Source organism: Lytechinus variegatus, chromosome 12 (genome assembly GCF_018143015.1).
Source record: "Lytechinus variegatus isolate NC3 chromosome 12, Lvar_3.0, whole genome shotgun sequence".
Taxonomy (NCBI): Eukaryota; Metazoa; Echinodermata; class Echinoidea; order Temnopleuroida; family Toxopneustidae; genus Lytechinus; species Lytechinus variegatus.
In genome coordinates this window covers 6,618,553-6,639,040 of record NC_054751.1, presented here as the reverse complement: position 1 = coordinate 6,639,040, position 20,488 = coordinate 6,618,553, and the positions used below count along the sequence as shown (strand labels likewise).

Here is a 20,488-nt window from a genome sequence, read left to right as displayed (position 1 = left end):
ATTGGAGGGTTCGTGAGTACTTCTTTCACATTCTTCAATATTTACCTTTTAAATCTTTATGAATACAAAGAACGATCTAAAAAAAAGTGATAAATACATAGTAAATCCAGATTCACACATGTTATCCAAGGCAGATCTTGTTCTTACTACAATTTTATGGAGAGATTTTTCTCTAATGGTGTGTCTAATTTAAAATATATTTTTCTTTATACTTGTTACATCTAGCCCTGAAGACTTCTTTTTTTATCTGGGATGCACTAGAATAAGTCCATCCTCGCTCAAACCGAATCAATATAATATGCACAGTTATCAATTTAATTCCATCATTGAAGCTATTTTCTTTCAACTTCAGCACCACACGACTCCTGCATCTTCTTTCAGCATCACATTTTCCAAAAAAGGATTTTTTCACATTGTAGATCTATAAAAAAATTAAAAGCCACTTAACTATAGAAACATTTCCGGTACATTCATTGAGCAATGAGTGTTAAATACATGTACATGTATATGAAATAAGACTAATTGCTATGCAACAAAATTATTAATTACCAGCTGACAACCCTGTGCATATTATGGTCCGAGTCCTCTCCTTCTGACTGACTAGTAGGAGAGCCTGGGGTAAGGGGCGGTGAGCCAAGAGATCTAGGTGACGTCAGTGATAACGACGGTGACGTCCCCAACATCATAGTCGATGGCAACGGGTCTGGAGACGATGTCAAGAGTTGTGTCAACGGTGAAGGCACATTTGGAACAGTAGCATTTTGGGCAGGTGACGCAAGCGTTGGGACACCTCGCGGAGGAGCGGGAGTTGTCAACAACGGCACCACCCCGACCAGACGGGGGAACTGTTCGGCCGCAGGAACAGGTGTGGTCAGACTCATAGCACTGTTTGTATTGGGTGTGTCCGATAAAGGGGGAAGAAGGGATGTTGGTGATGACGGTTGAGGCACTGGGTTCGGTAGACCTGAGAGTGAGGAGTCTGGACCTAAAGAACTGTCACTTAACGACTCTGGAAGTGCAGTATCAGGTTCTTGATCACCAATAGGGGGTGCTCCTTCCGCTTGCAACACGGGATCCTCTGGTATATGGTTTTCTTGATCTAAGTTTGTAGGACCATTCGTTAAGGGCAAGTCATTCTCTACTTTGTCTGATTCTACAGTTTCCCCTACCAAGTCTGCCTCTGGATGCGATCCAAGCATGGAAGGAGATTGGGGATTGGATCCAGGAGAAGATGGAGTCTGAGGAGGCGATGCAGGAGCATCAGATGGAGATGTTGGGGCAGTTGAAGGTGGTGTGGGAGGGTGCCGGTCAAAATACGACCTCGTCTTCAGATTGCGTAGCACCAAATTGTTGACAATGTGGACATGGGATTTCTGGAGAAGAACTTCAAACAGCTTCAAGGACATGATGCAGATCTGAAATAAAACAGAAAACAATATTACATCTGTTGTGTTTTCTCTTCAAAGTGGCAAAACAGAATACAATTTTCCATTATTACGTTTTCCAACAAGAATATGAAGAATATAAAACTAGCACAGGACTTCCATCTAATTGAGTCAGCTAAAGGTATTTATACTGAATATTACATTGCACATGATTGTCACTGCAATTAAAGGTCTTCTCAGGATTAAGAACTAGATTACCATACCTGACTCATCTGATAAATGATCACAACTATTGATGAGTCATTTCTACTCTTACGTTCAGTACACAAAAGAGTCTCCAAGATTAAGGAATAATTTTCTATACTTGCCTCATGTGATAAATGATCGCATTTCTCGATGAGTCTATGTCTAATCTGATAATCGGTACCTTAATAAGATTTTGAGGATGAAGGACGATATTACTATACTTGCCTCATCGGAAAAATGAATGCATCTCTGGATGAGACCACGTCTAATCTTATGTTCATTACACAGACAATTAAGACCTTAAGATTAACCCTAACTAGGCCGGGCTTTTTTTGCTGTTCTGTGGCCGGCAGGGGGGTTGATTTAACCCCCCTGAGATCTCAGCCGCCGACCGCGCGAGCTCCGCAAAAATTTGCATGCTGGTAGTGTTCGATGTAATCTACAAGGCTGTATGGTAAAATTTTCCAAAATAATGAGATTTTATTTCATATTAATTAATTATGCTAATTTATGCATTAATCATACTTTTTGCTCTAATTCACTAAATAAAGCGCCTAGAATGCTAATTTTTGGTAAAGATATTCTTTGTGGCATTCTTAACAATCGTAATTGAAAAAAACTTCGGTTTGGAAATCAATTATGTATTTCATTGTTTTTTTAATTTCTTATAAACTTCTTTGTTTTTCAACCTTTTGTTTTTCTTTGTTTTTTTCACCAGATTAATTACACAACCTCTTTGAAGCATAATTATGCTAAAATCAATTGATTTCAGCAGTTTAAAATAAAAATAATCATATCTTTATGAATAAGATGAGAAAACTCAATTTGCATTGACTTTGTACACGAAATCACGTTTTGGAACAATTTTTGGTCTGATATGCACTTACGAAATGTTGCATAATTTCGGAACCGCGTACCCTTAAAAGTATAAACTCTGTGAGTGGCGCGGTCACAAAAAATTGTGCATCGGAATGATCGCAGAAAATGTTGAGGGAACCCCCCCCCCACCAGCCAGTTAAGGGTTAAGGACTAGAATACCATACTTGCCTCATCAGATAAATGATCACATCTTTCAATGAGCCTATGCCTAATCTTATGATCAGCATCACCAGGTTTCTCTGGACTTGAGTTATCACCGAGGATGAAATATACAAACTCATTCAGGAGCTGGGGAGATGATGTCATCTTGACAAACTTTGCCAGGTGTGCCGTACTTGTCAGGATGCCCACTTCTGACCTGAATGTTGTGGTGAAACCATGATCATTGAAATTCAAAGGAAATTCAGTCAGTTTCATATACATGTATTCAATATTTGGTTTTGATGCATACATGTATGTTTGGTCTTGAGGCATATATCTGGTCCTGTGGCATATGATTGGTCTTGAGGCAAATATTTGGTATTGAGGCATATGTTTGGGTCTTGAAGTATATATTTGGTCTTGATGCATATGTTTAGTCCTGTGGCATATACTTGGTCCTGAGGCATGTTTATCCCGACGCATATGTCTGGTCCAGAAGCATATGTTTGGGTCTTGAAGCGTGTATTTGGTCTTGAGGCTAATGTTCGGTCTTGAGGCTAATGTTTGGTCCTGAGGCATATGTTTGGTCCTGTGGTTTAAGGTTCATGTTTAATGTGACATGCCTTAACATGCATATATTTCCTCCAGAGCTAGTGTCATAGATTTCATTTTCAAACATCACATTTGAAATTGAAATGAGAAATACAATAGGTACAAGAGAACATTTGCAATCAATTGCAATGCTGGTTGCAATTTTACAATTGATATACATTAGGCAATTTTAGTTGTAGCAAAATACTCTAAACGCCTTGTGGTAAGAAGCAGATCTGCAATCACTAGCTTGCAAGACATATCTGGGCACGTCTCACAAGATACAATCGATCCAATCAATCTCAACTGTATGGAAATCGATCCACACCATGATTTTTTTCTACACAAAATTTGCCCATTGTCCTCAGTCCACACAATGAATCTTCAAGAGGACATTGAATGTATGAATATACATCATACCTAGAAAATATTTTGAACAAATCTGCATTTCAAATGTTGACGTTGCTGGCTGTCCATAGCTGTAGTTGATCGGATCAATAGCAACTTATTGTAAGACCGGGTCCTGAGGACCCCAAATAAATTTGTGATCAATCACAAGTTTCTTGCAATGACCCCCCTAGGACTTACGTCTGGAGTAGGAGTTGCTCGATGATCGGAACGAGGAAGTTTTCTTTGACCCGAGTGGACAACGCCTTGCCAATGATAGGATGCCCTTCCTTGATGATCTGATCACAGTAGTCAAACCAAGAGAGGAGGGAGATCAACTGACGCTTACCAGCAAAGTTATTGGTGTCATCGGAGTCACTGAGGACATCAAGGCTGTTGATACAACGGGAAAACCATAAAAGGCGTTTATAGAGCATCATCTATAAGTTCATATTTATTGTAGTCCAAGTTCATGGAAATGTGCTTTCTACCAGCATTAAAACGTACATGAAACAAACATAGAGGATGCGAAAACATAGAAAAATGACAAAAATACATGGAAAACAGACAAAGCAGATTTTAGAGACTGGTGATGGGAAAAACCCACAAATAATAAAAAAATCAAAAGAAAAATATATTACATACATGTATGAATGTTATGAATACAGAAGAAAACAACAAATCAAATCAAATTAAAAAATAATGGTTTCAAATATATTCCATATTTCGTGATTGGTATGTTTTCATGACTGTTTTTATTTTATTGAAAGTGGTAAATAATGTTTTCATTTCAATCTTCAATTTCAAACACGGTACCCTCAGTTTCTACTCACCCCCACTTTGCCTCCACGCTCTCAATATCCACTGGATCCATGGACAGCGGAAGCGCGTTGTAGAGCGAGCACAGCCGTTCGGCTAGGAGAGTGCAGAACTGCGTATTCCTCACGATACAATTAGCTGCCTGGCTTTCAGGTAAGCTGGCACACAGCATCAGTCCCTCGCAAGCCTTGACAGCTACCCGAGAGTCCTGTACAGAACAACCCAATTTGAATAGCATATGGTAAAAATAATAATAATAGTAGTAATCAGGTTTTATACAGCGTACATGTATAATATTAACACTTAATACGTCCCTACGCGCTTCAGAAAATAAAGGAAAGAAAAAGATGTGTTGGTGAGTTAACTTTGTCGAGTTGAGGTACAATTTTAATAAGTGGTTTTAGGGCAGTTTAAAATTTGTCAACTGAATCAATCGTTTTCAGGAAATTTGGAAGTTTGTTCCATAAAACAGGGGCTGCATGATCAAAGGAACGTTCACCATATGTTTTTGTTGATATTGGAGGAATGATTAACAAATTCTTACTTTGTGAACGGCCATGATGTGTTGGCTTATAGACAGTAACTAAACCATTCAAGTATGAAGGAGCAAGTGATCAATTGCAACAAAGTAAAATATCAAGAGGAAAGATGAAGGGCAGACTTACTGGACTCTGCACTAGTTTGAGCAGAGTGACTATCACATTGAATTCAGCTTGGCTGTAAAATGTTTTATTTACTACTATCACTACCACCACCACCAATATTTCTACTACTACTTTTACTACAACTTGTACTACTACTACTACTACTACTACTACTACTACTACTACTTCTACTACTACTACTACTACTACTACTACTACTACTACTACTACTACTACTACTACTTCTACTACTACTACTACATGTACTACTACTACTACTACTACTACTACTACTACTACTACTACTACTACTACTACTACTACTACTACTACTACTACTACTACTACTTCTACTACTACTACTACTACTACTACTACTACTACTACTACTACTACTACTTCTACTACTACTACTACTACTAATAATAATAATAATAATACTTCTACTACTACTACTACTACTACTACTACTACTACTACTACTACTACTACTACTACTACTTCTACTACTACTACTACTACTACTACTACTTCTACTACTACTACTACTACTACTACTACTACTACTACTACTACTACTACTTCTACTACTTCTACTACTACTACTACTACTACTACTACTTCTACTACTACTACTACATGTACTACTACCACTACTACTACTACTACTACTACTACTACTACTACTACTACTACTTCTACTACTACTACTACTACTACTACTACTACTACTACTACTACTACTACTACTAATAATAATAATAATAATACTTCTACTACTACTACTACTACTACTACTACTACTACTACTACTACTACTACTACTACTACTACTTCTACTACTACTACTACTACTACTACTACTACTTCTATTACTACTACTACTACTACTACTACTACTACTACTACTACTTTTACTACAACTTGTACTACTACTACTACTACTACTACTACTACTACTACTACTACTACTACTACTACTACTACTTCTACTACTACTACTACTACTACTACTACTACTACTACTACTACTACTACTACTACTACTACTAATACTACTACTACTAATACTACTACTACTACTTTTACCAAAGTAAACTTTCAAGAGGAAAGTAAAGGGGCAGACTTACTGGACTCTGCACCAGTTTGAGCAGAGAGTCTATCACACTGAATTCAGCTTGGCTGGAGTCTGGCTTGGTTCGAGGTTGTCCCCGTTGCCTGCTAGTACTCTGCCTGGGATCCTACACAGGAATAAAAAGTGCAAGATGTTTTCTTTTAATAATAATTCACTCCTTATGAAAATATAAGTATAAAATTATTTCCATGACCATAGTTTCTTTCTTGAAGCGGATAACGTGAGCATCTATTCCATAGAAATAAAGGGGTAAATCTCATTGTAAATCAGTCCACCTATGTATATTTAAAGAACACTACATGAAATGATGCAAAACTTTCCAATCCATATTTCATATTCAGGTTTCCTTACTATAATTCTAACTGCACTAGAATTCGTACAATTTTCTGCAGTACATTTGATCTCTTCATAGTAGTCAGGATAAAGTGCCCCTGAACAGCGACACCATGCCTCTGTAGGATAACCCTAATACTGTGGGGGAGTGGGAGTTGACATAATGACATTTTCATGATGAATCTGACACACAAAATATTTTGACCGCACTGCTCGCTGTCTTTTAACAATCATATCCTGTAAAAAAATCATGAAATAATGAAAAAAAAAATCATTTTTACACCAAATTTGCGACGCCAGAGGTATGCATTTCAGAAATTATGCAACGTTATGTAAGAGCATATCAAACACAAATTGCTCAAAAGCATGAATTCATGTACAAAGTCAACAAAAAATGTGTTTTCAGCTGAAATTTATAAATGAGCGATTTTTTTTTTACATATAACAGTAAAATTGATGCTATTTATGGCCAAAATAATGTCTCCAATAAATTTTGTTGAAAAACATAAAAAGAACAAAGAAGACAAAATACATAGGAAATTACCAAAGAAATAAATTTTGGTACCAGAATTGTTTTTAAATTTACATTACACCCAAAATTAGCATCCTAAAGGGTTTATTAGTGAATTACAACAAAAAGTATAATATCATGAATAAATTAGCATAATCAATTGATAAGAAATAAAATATATGAATTATTAAAAGTGAAATTTTCTCTGAAACCGCGTAAATTGTATCATTCTCTACCATCGTTCAATTTTTTTGTTGATCCCTGCCAAAATATTTAGGGGGCCAATGTTATAGGTCTAAGTTATTTTGACCATACCTCCAGGAAAAAGTTGACCAAATATGGATCTTCCCTCAACTTGAAACACACAACACACAGGAACTGGATCTCCTCCTTCTCAGTGGGACCAGCTCTGGTCTCTCCACAAACCTTCACCAATTTCTATTGAAGAAAATATGAGAATAATGTTACAACCACAAAATATATTAAATGTCTAATGAAATTACCATCAATTATTTGTACAAGTATGTATATTGCACACATTTGTAATTCTATTCTGGTTGTTTGAATTAAGAAAGAAAAATCACAAGATGTAAAATAAGCATTTGCTGTAAGATTCTATAATTGACAAAATGATCAGAAATAGATTCTGGAAAAAAAATTCAATGAACTGCACACAGACATGAATGCATGGGACCGGACCACACATAAATATTCAATTCAAACATTGCAAGAGGGGCAATTATGAATGCAATAATGGCATGTTGATGGTAATTTTTAGCTTTTGGCCCCATTATTACTTTAACATACATGAAATCAAATCTACATCAGGCCCCTTCAGTGGCGGACCGTGACCCCGAAAACAAAGCATTGGGGGGGGCACGGCATTGTTCACAAGCACGGCATTGTTCACAAACAATGCAGTGCCCCCCCAATGCTTTGTCTCCTCCGGGTCATGGTCCGCTACTGGCCCCTTATTACAAAGAGATGCAATCGATCAACCACAATCATGGAAGCCAGCAAAACGAACTTCAAAAAGGAATGTTCGTTCGAAATATTTTCTAAATATGATGTACATGTACATCCATACATTCATTTTCTTTCTCAAAAACTTCAGTGTGCTTCTCTCTGTTAACAAAGGACATGGTGCAAATTTCCTGTTGAAAAAATTATGACATTGATGGATTTCCAAATATATGCATGCAGTTGAGATTGATTGGATCAATCGTAACTGTTTGTAAGATGGGAGCCCTGGGGCCCGTAACACAAAGCTTATCAATCATTGTAGAAACTTTTTCTACGATTGATTGCATCCACTACAATGTACGATTGATCATGAAAATAAAGCGTACAATTAATCACTACACCATTGTTACCAGGGGCATGTCTTACAAAGAGTTAGGATTGATCCGATCAATCGAAACTATGGAAAGCCAGCAAAGTCAACAAAATGCATGTTTGTTCAAAAAAATTTCTAGATATGAATGTATACCCCAAAATTCATTGATTTCTTGACAATTTGGTGTGTTCTCCTTTGTTTACTAAGGACATTCTGCAAATTTCCTGTAGAAAAATTAAGACACCGATGGATTTCCATAGAGTTACGATTGATTGGGTCAATCGTAACTCTTTGAAAGACGGGGCCCAGAACCCTGATCCTGGATCAATCGTAACTCTTAAAAGGAATCACTCACATGTACAGGCTTGTAGACGTTGATGTGAGGCAAGAGAGGCTGTTTGATTCTTCCTAAGAGATTGGTGAAGAACATTAGGACCATCTGCTTCATACCTGGTGGACACTGTATCACGGACAGGCACAAAATAATCAAATCAAGGAACATGGGAGTACAGGGGCCCGTTGCAGAAAGAGTTGCGTTTAAACGCAAGCTAAAAAATCAATCGCAAGTCCCAAATGCGCGCTGTTGATTGGTTGAAAATCAAGTTGCGGATGATTTTTAGAGTTGCGATCGATTGCAACTCTTTCTGCAACAGGCCCCTGAAATGCATTCACTCTAATTGATTTTACTGATGAGGAAGAACAATCATCCATGGCCTAGGGAGCATTTCATGAGACAAGTGGGTAGTGATTTTCATTTACAAATGTTACAAGCCACTGAAATCCTTACAGCTGATTGGCTCAGAACAAATTTGCCAGCAAAACAAAAATCACTATTCGATTTGTGAAACATTCCCCATAAAGGCCCATTGAAAAAAGACATTCCAATCGATAACAACTCCAAAAGTCAGAGATAAATCAGAACTATGCACTTGGGACTTGTGTTTGACTTCTCTATTACTGAGTTTACAACCAATATTAGTAATGCTAATCAAAGTTTGCATTAAAGCAAATTATTCCCTGATGCAGCTACAGACTCTTATTTATTGAAACCAAGTTTGAGTTCTGGTAAAGAAGTCTAGTTTTGAGAGAAAATGGTTGGAAGCATTCCAAAAGTGTTTATCATACATGTATGGCAGATATTTAAAACACCAAAGTTTAGGTAAAATAATTCAGACTTGCTTGAAATTATATTCATTTCACTATCACAAGCGTTTCCTATGTATTTACAGGGAATAATTTTCCTGGAATCGCATTGCAACTTGCTCCACATTTTTTAAAGACTGTTGTGCAAATTAAGTCTTTTGCATAGCATACTTTACATAGGACTGTACATTAGCTACTTAGTTGAGAGCTTTTCTCTAATGGCCAAAAATGGTATTCAAATTTGTAAAGCAAAATTATTCCCTGATCTAACACAGAAAAAATCATGTGGGACCACACTGTAAATGGAAAAGAATTTTTCTGATCTTCATTTTGCTCATTACTTTGTCATTTTCCTGCAAAATCATTTGACAGATACGATTAATTTACAGTTTCTACAATTCTGTGTAAGTTTTGTTTTTATTCTGTGAATATTTTATTTTCTGTTGGTACCAGTAATAGAGGTTAATGAAACTCACATCAGCCTTTCCCAGAGTCAGCAGTGTTTCTAGAATCTTATGCTGCAGTAGGTGTTCCATGCATGGCCCTGTTTGATTGGCTTCCATCTGGCCCTCTTCTTGGGTTAGGATCACCAGCATGTGGTCAAGGTGATTGGGGATGTTGGACTCTTGTACCGGTTGCTTGTCATCTGCCAAGAGAAATGTTCAAACACTTCTTACATGTACATGCATTTCAATGTGTAATCTGAATATCTGATGGTTCCACATGATTTGTATAAAAAGTGAATATGTGTACACTGTATACTCTCATCTGGTTGAGTACCCGTCAGTGAGTGACATATGCATTTTAAAGCAGTGTCTGCATGACCTACCACCATTTTTCTGGCACATCCTACTGATACCCCCCCCCCCCTCATGCATTCTTTCTCTCCTCCACCCCATCTTCTTTCTTCTTCTTTTTCTTCTCCTCCTCCTTCTTCTCCTCCTCCTCCTTCTTCCTCTTCTCCTCCTCTTCCCCCTCTTTCTTCGGCCCCCTTTTTTCTCACCTTCTCTTCAGCTATTTATTCCTTTCCTTTCTTTTCCATCCTCCATATCCTTTTCCCTACTGTAGGTTCAGTATTCACTTGAGACCTAAAAATTACACTCTCTAATAATGTGCTGTTTCTTTTATAGTCCATGCTTAATTTACTGCCCTAGAAATAGTCTACTAACAATAGTCCTATTTTATTGCATGTGTGGCTTTTCTCTTCTATAAAGGAATCACTGACTGTCCATAACTATGAAAAAAAAAAAAATATATATATATATATATAAATATATCAACTCTGCAGCAACAAACCTTTGTTATTGATGAAATGGTGAGTAATTGCTTTCCAATGAAAAATGAAATCCTCCAGTAACGTCTGCGTTGGAGCAATCTGAATATACCAGAAAGAGGTTTACACACAGATGAAATAAATAGCAAAAAACATTTACTAGCTCCTTTTAAACAAGTACTTCACCAAATTTAGTGTCTTTGGACTTATCCTTCACGTTCCCTGTGACCAGTTGAATCCATGGCATACATGTTTGTACACGTAATGTGCAATAATGCTCTAAGTTTGAAAAAAGATCCACCAGCGCTAACATCTAGCAACCAAGCTTGTCAACAAACTACCATTTTTTTTCTACCTTTGAGTTCTCAACACTAAGTGTCTTCTGAGGAGACGACTACATGTAGGGTGTGAAACAGGCCAAAAACGAATGAACGAACAACAATAACAAAAAGAAGCTACAGAACAATATAGTTTCAATAATTTTCTCACTTGATTCTAACTTTCTTATTTACTGTGTGTAGAGTGTAGAGCTGCCAACTTGGATTAAAAAAATACTTGCATCTGCCGATAGATATCAGGTCTGGCAAAATATTTGTTTTAATAAATAGATATCATATAAATTACTTTATATTTATCAACCGAAACAAATATTTCATGAATCGTGATATTAATTGGCAAATGCAAGTATTTTTAAAATCTAGGTTGCAGCTCTGCACGCGTGTGTATCTAGGTATCGATAACAAAAGACAGCAAAATGGCGACGTAAACAGACAGGGTAAGTGAACGCTCTTGCTCTTAACTTCTTTCAACTTTACTACTATTTCTTTGATGAAAAGTAAGAAAAATGTAAAAAAAATGGGGGTAAACATAAAACTTGCCCATGAACATAACTTTGGGCGAAAAAAAAAAAAAAAAATTGGTGATTTAGGTCTAGGTTCAACACGGGTAATCCTGGCCTCCACGGAGAGGCATATAAAGCAAATCCAGGCGTTAGGGGAGTAACCATACATACAGTATATGACTTTCACTCCCCAGACGCCTCTCCAGGCTAGCTCAGAGGCCGAGCTCGCATACTGTGCAGTGCAATTCAGCGGATCTCGAGCTCTCGCATGCATTGACTTTTGAAATGCGCAAAATACTATGTCGAACAAAGAGCAGGGTCTCTTCAGCTGACATTATGGAAATATCCATGAAACATAATTTACATGCCATGGCGATATACAGTATTTCAAGATTTTGTGAAATATTATTGCAATGTGGATGCAACTAAGTTGAGAATAAACTAACAATTGCAATTAAAACAAGACAATATATTCAACAAACATTGAATGATGCAAATTTTATTTGGCATATCTTATTTTGTGAAAAGACAGAACAAGTAAAAAACATTGCAGCAAATCTAGAGTCTACATTTTGTCACTGTCAATTCATTCTTGATCGTGGCAGCCGGCAGGTTACTCTTTCTCGCAAAAAAAAAAGCTTTGCCAACTTTTTAACCGGTCACTGTCACGATTGTTAAAATGTGAGAGAATAATTTGGATATTACTTTAGTAAACTGCTTTATTGCAGGTGCGCATCTAGTAGCACCGTCTTATGGACATTCAGGCTGGTCCCATTTTTACCCACTCAGTCAGCGTTGACGTCAATGAAATTAAAAATAAAACCACTCGTGCATGTCGTGTGTGAAAAGTTTCATAACAAAATATGACAAGGAAAGCAATACGTGGGACTTAACTTTGTGTCGTCGGAACAAGATTGGATCAATTAGAATGTTTTGGGCTTACCGCTTCCACTGCCTGATGTAGAACCGCAGCAAATCGATTGAACATCTTTATATCTCATATATACTACTGAAAAGAACAATGCATATTCTTAATAAAACGTGAAACCGTCACAAATAAACAAGCGGATGTTCAGAATTTTTCCTTCATTCATTCTCGGAGAATTGCCAGCTGTCATTTCGTTGTACGCATGCGCGTATTCCTTCCCCCGCCCCCCCGGCCTTTCTTTTTATTTTATTTTCTGAATTTTGTAATTTGCGGGAGGGGGGGGTCTCCTTACGATTTTGAAGACCTGCCCCAGAGGCTAGTAATGAAATCTGAATTTTATTTTTTTAGAGAGTGAATCACATGGGTTCATATGTCCTCTCTAACTTATTCACTAAAATTTCATTTTCATAGGACTTTGCGCCGGAATCCCAGCTAAATATATAGCCGTGCACCCTACAATGGCATTTGTGTACAGTTCAAACATTATGGCTAACACCTCAATAAATTATTTTTTTAATCGCATTAAAGGCTATAATTGCCTCGATTTATAGGTATAGGCCGCAGATCCTGATCTATCATACTGTGCGAGTACTTGGTACTTGTCGCATACCTTGTCGCGCGTATTTCTATAGGTACCAGAATGCATTCGATCCTACCCCCTGAAACTGAAACTCTCATTTCGAGATTGTATCTTTTGTTGATGAACAGGATACTTTCCCATTTTCACCCTCTTTCCGTTTTCTCTCGATCCTCATTTCTATCTATTTTCATTATTTTTCTTTCAGTTCTTAATTTTTCCTTCTCAGACTTCTATCATACTTTCTCCCTCTATCTCTCCTAGCTCTCTTGGCAATGGCGTACCTATAGATTTAAAAAAAAGGTCTTCAATTACATATAAAGGAGTTTGTAGCAGAAAAAAAGGTCGTCAGGGGGAGGGGGGTCTTATCAAGCTCGTCAGGGGGGAGCAAAAGGTTTTCGAGCTCGTCAGGGGGGGGGGGCAGGGACTCCTTTGCATGGGTTGTGATCGTCATGCAGGGGGGGGGGCAGACTGCCCCCCCCCCCGTAGGTACGCTTGTGTCTCTTGGAATTCTCTGCCACCTCGATCCTCTGCTTCCTCTTTCGTATCCCCCTCCCCCGTCCCCCTTCTCCTCCCCGCTCTTTCTCTTTCCATTAAAAAAAATCTTTCTCTTTTCTCTCCCTCGATTACTAGCTCTCCTTCCTCTTTTTTTTCATTCTGTATTCCTGCTTTTTGACAGTTTTATCATAATAAAAATCCAATACATGTCAATATAAAAGGGTAAAGGGATGAAAAAAAAATGATTATGACTAGAGAAAAAATCATCAAGCAAAATCCCCAAATCTAATAACAAATAACAAAATTATAGAACTTTACATTTTAGCAATATTTTGTATAAAAAAGTTATGAATGTTGAAATAAAATATTGAAGTTAATTAGGTTGACTGAAAATATCATGTCCCCATGCACCTTCCTTTTTCTAAAAAATCACAATATATTTAGTGTAGTAGGTTTCACGGTACACCATGTATCTTTCTTGGGTGTTAGTCCTGAAAGGACCACCCAATCTCGACGTTCCTCGAGAATGAGCAAAGGTTTGTAAAAGCAATATATAAAAATAATATATTTGATATGCCAGGATGATATGTCTCCCTTATCATGAATATATATACACAGCAATGAATATCTAATACATTAATTAATTCAATACAATCTTTTTAATTCTTTGAGGCCAAATTTGAATAAAAATAATTTTGTATAATATATAAAATAACAAAAGAACAAGTCATATGAAATTGACATGTCACTCTCCCAACGCACAGGATCGTGGACATACGCTGGATCTTCTGCTCGAAACTACGAATCTCATCTCTGAGCTGGATGTGACTAGCTATATGCCCTCTGATCACTCAGCAATTCTTTGATCTCTGATGATTTAAAAGCCCACGCGACAGAGAACTGAAGTTAAATTCAGGAAACTTCACAACTTGAATCTTGATGAGTTTCGCGAGAGCATTCGTCATTCAAAACTGTTGACATCTTCCATCGAGGATCTTGAACAGCATGCAGGTACAGCTCTATGACATCGTGCTCAATGAGTTGCTTGACGAACCTGCACCTTTGCTCACTCGCTCAGTCCTTCTTCGTACCCATGCACCATGGTTCAATGAATATATTCATAAAAAGAAGCAGGAACTCCGACAACTAGAACGGCGCAAATGGCGTTCAACCAGATAAGAGATCCATGCATCATCAAATCTTCATGAAGGCTTATGTGATTATTTATTTATTATAAGTGGTTTGAATCATATTTGACTCAAAGAAAACAGAGAGTAGTAATTAACGGGTTAGAGTCTTCAGTTAACGAGCCTTATATAGGCGTACCCCAGGGTTCAGTGGTAGGTCCACTGTTATTTACCATGTTCTCTTCTCCTCTATATGATGTGATAGCATGTAATGGTTTATCTGGGATGTGTTATGCTGATGACACGCAAGTATATGTTTCTTTTAAACCATGTAACATTGATGATGTAATCTAGAAACATGATTGTGTAAGAGAGATCAAACAGTGGTCCACATCAAATGGTCTGAAATTGAATGATCAGAAAACAGAGATTTTACATCTCTCATCTCGTTTTCGCAGAAGTATGAAACTTCCAGTTGTTAAGTTTGATAAATCATCAATTATGCCCATGTCAACAGCCAGAAACCTAGGTGTGATATTTGATGAAAATATGGTCATGGACAAGTTTGTTTCTGCAAAATGTAAATCAGCATCTTTTGCTCTATGTAAATTTGGTAAGGTTCGACAATTCTTAGATGCAAAGACTACGAAGCAGCTTGTCCTGGCTCTTGTAATATGTCATTTAGATTACTGCAACATTTTACTCTATAGGATGCCCGATTCCCAAATCAAAAGATTACAAGTAATTCAAAACTCTGCAGCACGACTAGTCACCCGTACTAAAAAGCATTCCCACATTACGCCTATCTTAAAATTACTACATTGGCTCCCAGTCCAGTCACGTGCAATGTTTAAAGTGCTGCTTGTAACTTATCAATGTCTCCATGCAATGGCTCCAAAATATATGAATTGTTTAGTGAATGTGCCATCTCGTAATCTTCGATCAGCTCAGAAGGATCTCTTAAATTGTCCTAGTGTTCACACCAACATGACCAAGTTTTATGGAGAACGATATTTTGCCCATGCTGCCCCTTCACTTTGGAATACCACCCCATCACATGTAAGGAACTCTTCTCCACCCAATTAAGTTTAAATCCACTTTGAAGACACATTTATTCAAAAAGACTTTTAAATGAGTTAGTGCCACAATTTCCAGCAAATTCCTCATCTTTTCTTTGCCTTTTCTGTCTCCTTCAAAAGCGCATAGGGACGCATTTGGCAGTGATATGCGCTATATAAGCATGCTGGTATTATTATTATTATGAGATCATGATCATTTGCTCATTGAATATTCATGAAGACATACATATAACTTTTTCACCGAAATAATGCATATCTTCAAGGACAAGTCCACCCAAACAAAAAGTTGGTTTGAATAAAAATCCAACAAGCATAACACCGAAAATTTCATTAAAATCGGATGTAAATAAGTTATGACATTAAAATTTTGCCTGATTCCTGATTTATAGTTGAATATTCACCTCCTGGTCTGTATGCAAATGAGGGGACTGATGACATCACCTACTCACTATTTCTTTTGCATTTCATGACATGGAATATGAAATATTCCAATTTTCTCCTCGTCATGTGTGAAACAAGAATTTTATTCCTCCCTTGCTGGACATTGTGTCATTAATCTTGTGGTTCTAACAATTAAGGGAGTCCTTGTCAAATCCTTTAAAAATTGAAACATTGTATAATTCAAACAATTAAAAAACAGTGAGGGACGTCAACGACTCTCTCTCATTTGCATATCACTGAGTCATTGTGCATATTATGAAAAATAAGCAAAAACTTTAAAATGTCATAACTTTCTCCTTTTTTAACATTTTGGTGAATTTTTCAGCATAATGCTTCAATTATAATCTTTTCCTTCAAATCAACTTTTTTTCTGCAGTGACCTTGTTCACAATTGATATCACACATCCTTGTCACATTGCCAGTGTGAGGATCTCCATAGCATTAGTGTTCGCAATATTCAAATGCTCACAACTCTCATTATTTGTCTGATTTTTCTCATACTTTGGTTGATCTGCATGTTTCTTTGATTTTTTCTGTTTTCACACAAGCCTACTTATTCCAAAGGTTTCATTCTCCTTTAAGTGGAGTAGTCTGCAGGCACAGACCCTTAATGGTTTTCACATAGTACTAGCTGCACACAGTCTGCACAGGAGACTAGATTCACTCGTGCACTGTCGCTTCGTCTACCATTTTGTTCGAAACACGCACTGGGTCTATAATCTAGTCAAGTGTCCAATCTGAGTCTGTGTTTGGAGACTAGTACTAGTGCAAAGGGCAATGATAGAGAGAAAGAAAGAGAGCGAGAGAGAAATAGAGAGTGGTGGTTGGGGTGGGTAAATATACAAACAAAAATAAGTAGACCAAGTTCAAAGGAAATATGGTTGAAGATTCAAAACTTTAGATTTATTAACATTTCATGAGATAATTGAGTTGGAACATCAAGCGACTGGGTTAAAATTTACATCCAAATCACTTTTTTAAACATTCTATTGAGGGTTGCGTTTCATAAAGGCTTGTTATGATAACAAATATAACAAATGCATCATTCCTGTAACAGGTTTACCATCAGCCATTCAGACTGATGAATTTCAGTAGCTTAAAGGGATGGTCCAGGCTGTAAATATTTATATCTTAATACATTACACAGAGTAGAATTCACCTAGCAAAATGCCGAAAATTTCATCAAACTTGGATATTAGTAACAAATAATAAAGTTATTGAAGTTTAAACTGTAGCAATATTTTGTGAAAGCAGTCGTCATGAATATTCATTAGGTGGGCTGATGATGTCACATCTCCACTTTCCGTTTTCTTATGTTATTCATATAGTCATAATTTTTTTCATTATTTCATACTTGTGTGAATAACATGCCTCCCTTATAATGAAATAAGTTGCAGCAATAAATATCTAATGCACTACATCAGTTTTCAATCCAATTTTTCTATTCCTTGGAGGAAAAAATTGAATAAACCTAATTTCATGTAATAAGATAGAAAAGAACAAGTGGGGATGTGACATCATCAGCCCACCTAATGAATATTCATGACCACTGTTTTCACAAAATATCGCTAAACTTTGAAATTCAATAACTTTATTTTTTATCCGATTTTGATGAAATTTTCAGCATTTTGCTCAGTGAATTCTACTCTATTGATTAAGCTATAAATACTTTCAGCCCAGACCATCCCTTTAAACTGTTATTCGTAATTTTGTTATTATAACAAGGTTGATGAAATGTGCCCCAGATCGTTACAAAGGAACCAAATTAATGCATGATTGTTCATTTTGCTGTAATTACATCTTCTATTACAGATATTCAGCATCACATTCACAACCATGCATTCTTTACCAGTAATTCCTCTGAACCGTCATGTACTGACCAGTGAAAATGGTGTCTGTACAAAGTTTCTTATAGTTTTATTCATCCAATTAATTGTTAAAACTAATGATTGATGATAGAGTGCAGCCAAATCTGTGTGTGAGCTGTTGCCACAAAATATAAAGGTTACATCACAAATTTCTTCTTTGCACATTCTCTGAAAGTAGAAACAGACTGTATATGTTGAAATGATCCAGAACATATCTAGGTTCCTTGATACTAACCCTTCAATATCACATTGAGGCAATCAACAAACCAAATTTATAGATACAAGAACTCCGAAAGATTGGAACGATAAAAGCCCTTAACCCAATATTGCTCCTTGGCTTATCCAAAGAGTTTGTTATTCATCACCCCCACCCATTCATGTAAAAACAAAAATAATAACTTAAAATAAACATGGCTAATTCAAGAAATATGATCAAATTTTGGTTGATTTTTTTGTATTTAGTTGGCAAAACATGTAGCCAGGTAATCAAAATGCTCTCAAATTCTTTTTTCCCCATCATCTAAAAACAAGAAAATAACAATTCAGAATAAGTATCAATTTAGTGACAATACAAATTTTAAAGAGTATCTCTCCCAGCCAAAAATACAATGTTTTTTACTCCCACAGACCGATATAAAAAATAAAATGCATGTACTTGTAGTACAAGCTTTAACATAAAAAAGTCAACAAGCTATGATGGAATTAGTACAAAACTGTTAAAGCAAATTTTAACATATATTGTTTCTCTATTGGAACATATCTTTAACTTATCACTCTCCAGTGAATGCTATCCTGATCTATTAAAAATAGCCAATAGTAATCCCAATTTATAAAAAAGATGATCCTACAAATTATTGGCCTATCTTCCTCTTGTCACGCATATCAAAAATATTATTCAAAAAATTGTTTACAAAAGATTGGATTCCTTTTGTCATTTAATAAGATTATTACACCAGCAAAGTTTGGATTCAGAAAAAAAAAATTATGTACGATATTTGATGATATTTATATACAAAACTATTGTTCATTATCTTGATGTCAAATTTCAGATATGAATTTTCTTTTCCAGAATTTTGTTATGAAAAATGTTGCAAAAACCTATAAATGAATATGAATGGGGAATGAATGACAAGTCAGATTTCATTTTCACATTTCAGTTGTAAAACTATTTCATCCTACCATCAAATTCCTTTAATAATACACAGAAAAAAATAGGGTTATATGGACGGAATAGTATCGAATAAGAGGCCTTACATGCCATTCGTACAAAAAAAAATAATTCTTGCCATAAAAACAAAGTCAATTGTTTATATTGGAGTAATTGGTTTAACATTTTAAGAGTTATAAGGATTTAATTTTCATAATTAAATATTTTATCTATCGCCTTACCTAGGGAAGCATTTTCAAAAGTGAAAAGTTTCAGCTCTTGTGATAGCCATGTCAATTTCCTTATTAGATTTAAAATGCAATTATTTTATTACTCGTAGTAGAATCTCAGGGCTTTGGATGGATTTCTATAAAAGAATAAAAAAACATGATACTGAAAGACCAGGTTTATACCATAGATTATATATATACAGCAACATCTTGCAAAAACAACATAGTTTATTGTTTGTGCAGAATCTAGATATTCGTACAAGATATACCCATATTACACAACCATGATATATTTCAATGAAAGCACAGCAAACGCATTTACACAACAAAGCACAATTTGGATTAAAAAAATAAATGGAATGGAAAATTAACAAAGTACTGAAGTACAGAACATGTGTATAAAACTTACTATATCATCAAAAGTTGTTTTCTTTTTAATCTACATGTATATCAAAAGATAAATATAAATGAAAAAGCTCATGCTAACTTTCCTAAACGAATATTCATTATATAGTATATACCCTTCAAAATCAAAATATACTGCCTATGATATACAATGTAATACATACTGAATCTCCTACGGTGGTACATGTATTTGGAAAATATATTTTATTTCAATCTTGAAAGAATGTTTATTAAGTTGAAAACTGGTTTAGAAAGCCCTACGAAAACCTGGGCATAATCTGAGGGCGACAGGTGATTTCGCCCCATCACAGCCATAATTGCCCAATCAAATTGCACCATTACAGTAGATTATAACAGCACTTTTCAATTCTCTGATCATTGACAGGCTTTAGGAAAGAGGAATCCAGCTCACCAATGGACTAGTGGGAGCAACTAAGACCCCTCAAAAAACACTTTCAGAATACAGAAAATAATATAGTAAAGTAGAAAATAATAATATTCCTCTGCAAGTTATTTACACAAGA

The 20,488-nt window shown here is 36.1% G+C and overlaps 1 protein-coding gene across 3 annotated transcripts in view; it reads right to left on the bottom strand.

Moving 5' to 3' along the window:
- The window catches only part of LOC121425078 (protein FAM160B1-like), a 30,135-nt gene extending 17,351 nt beyond the window's left edge, over positions 1–12,784 (bottom strand). For all 3 annotated transcript variants that reach the window (XM_041621041.1, XM_041621042.1, XM_041621043.1), the window contains exons 1-10: positions 12,608–12,784; positions 10,847–10,925; positions 10,027–10,196; positions 8,763–8,867; positions 7,387–7,509; positions 6,223–6,333; positions 4,463–4,656; positions 3,831–4,022; positions 2,679–2,868; positions 550–1,415 (exon numbers count right to left, since the gene is read on the bottom strand). In XM_041621041.1, the coding sequence (XP_041476975.1) occupies positions 550–1,415; positions 2,679–2,868; positions 3,831–4,022; positions 4,463–4,656; positions 6,223–6,333; positions 7,387–7,509; positions 8,763–8,867; positions 10,027–10,196; positions 10,847–10,925; positions 12,608–12,652 (2,075 nt within the window). In that variant the 5' untranslated portion in view covers positions 12,653–12,784. The remainder of the gene's footprint in view (positions 1–549; positions 1,416–2,678; positions 2,869–3,830; positions 4,023–4,462; positions 4,657–6,222; positions 6,334–7,386; positions 7,510–8,762; positions 8,868–10,026; positions 10,197–10,846; positions 10,926–12,607) is intronic.
- Positions 12,785–20,488: the final 7,704 nt, after the last annotated feature.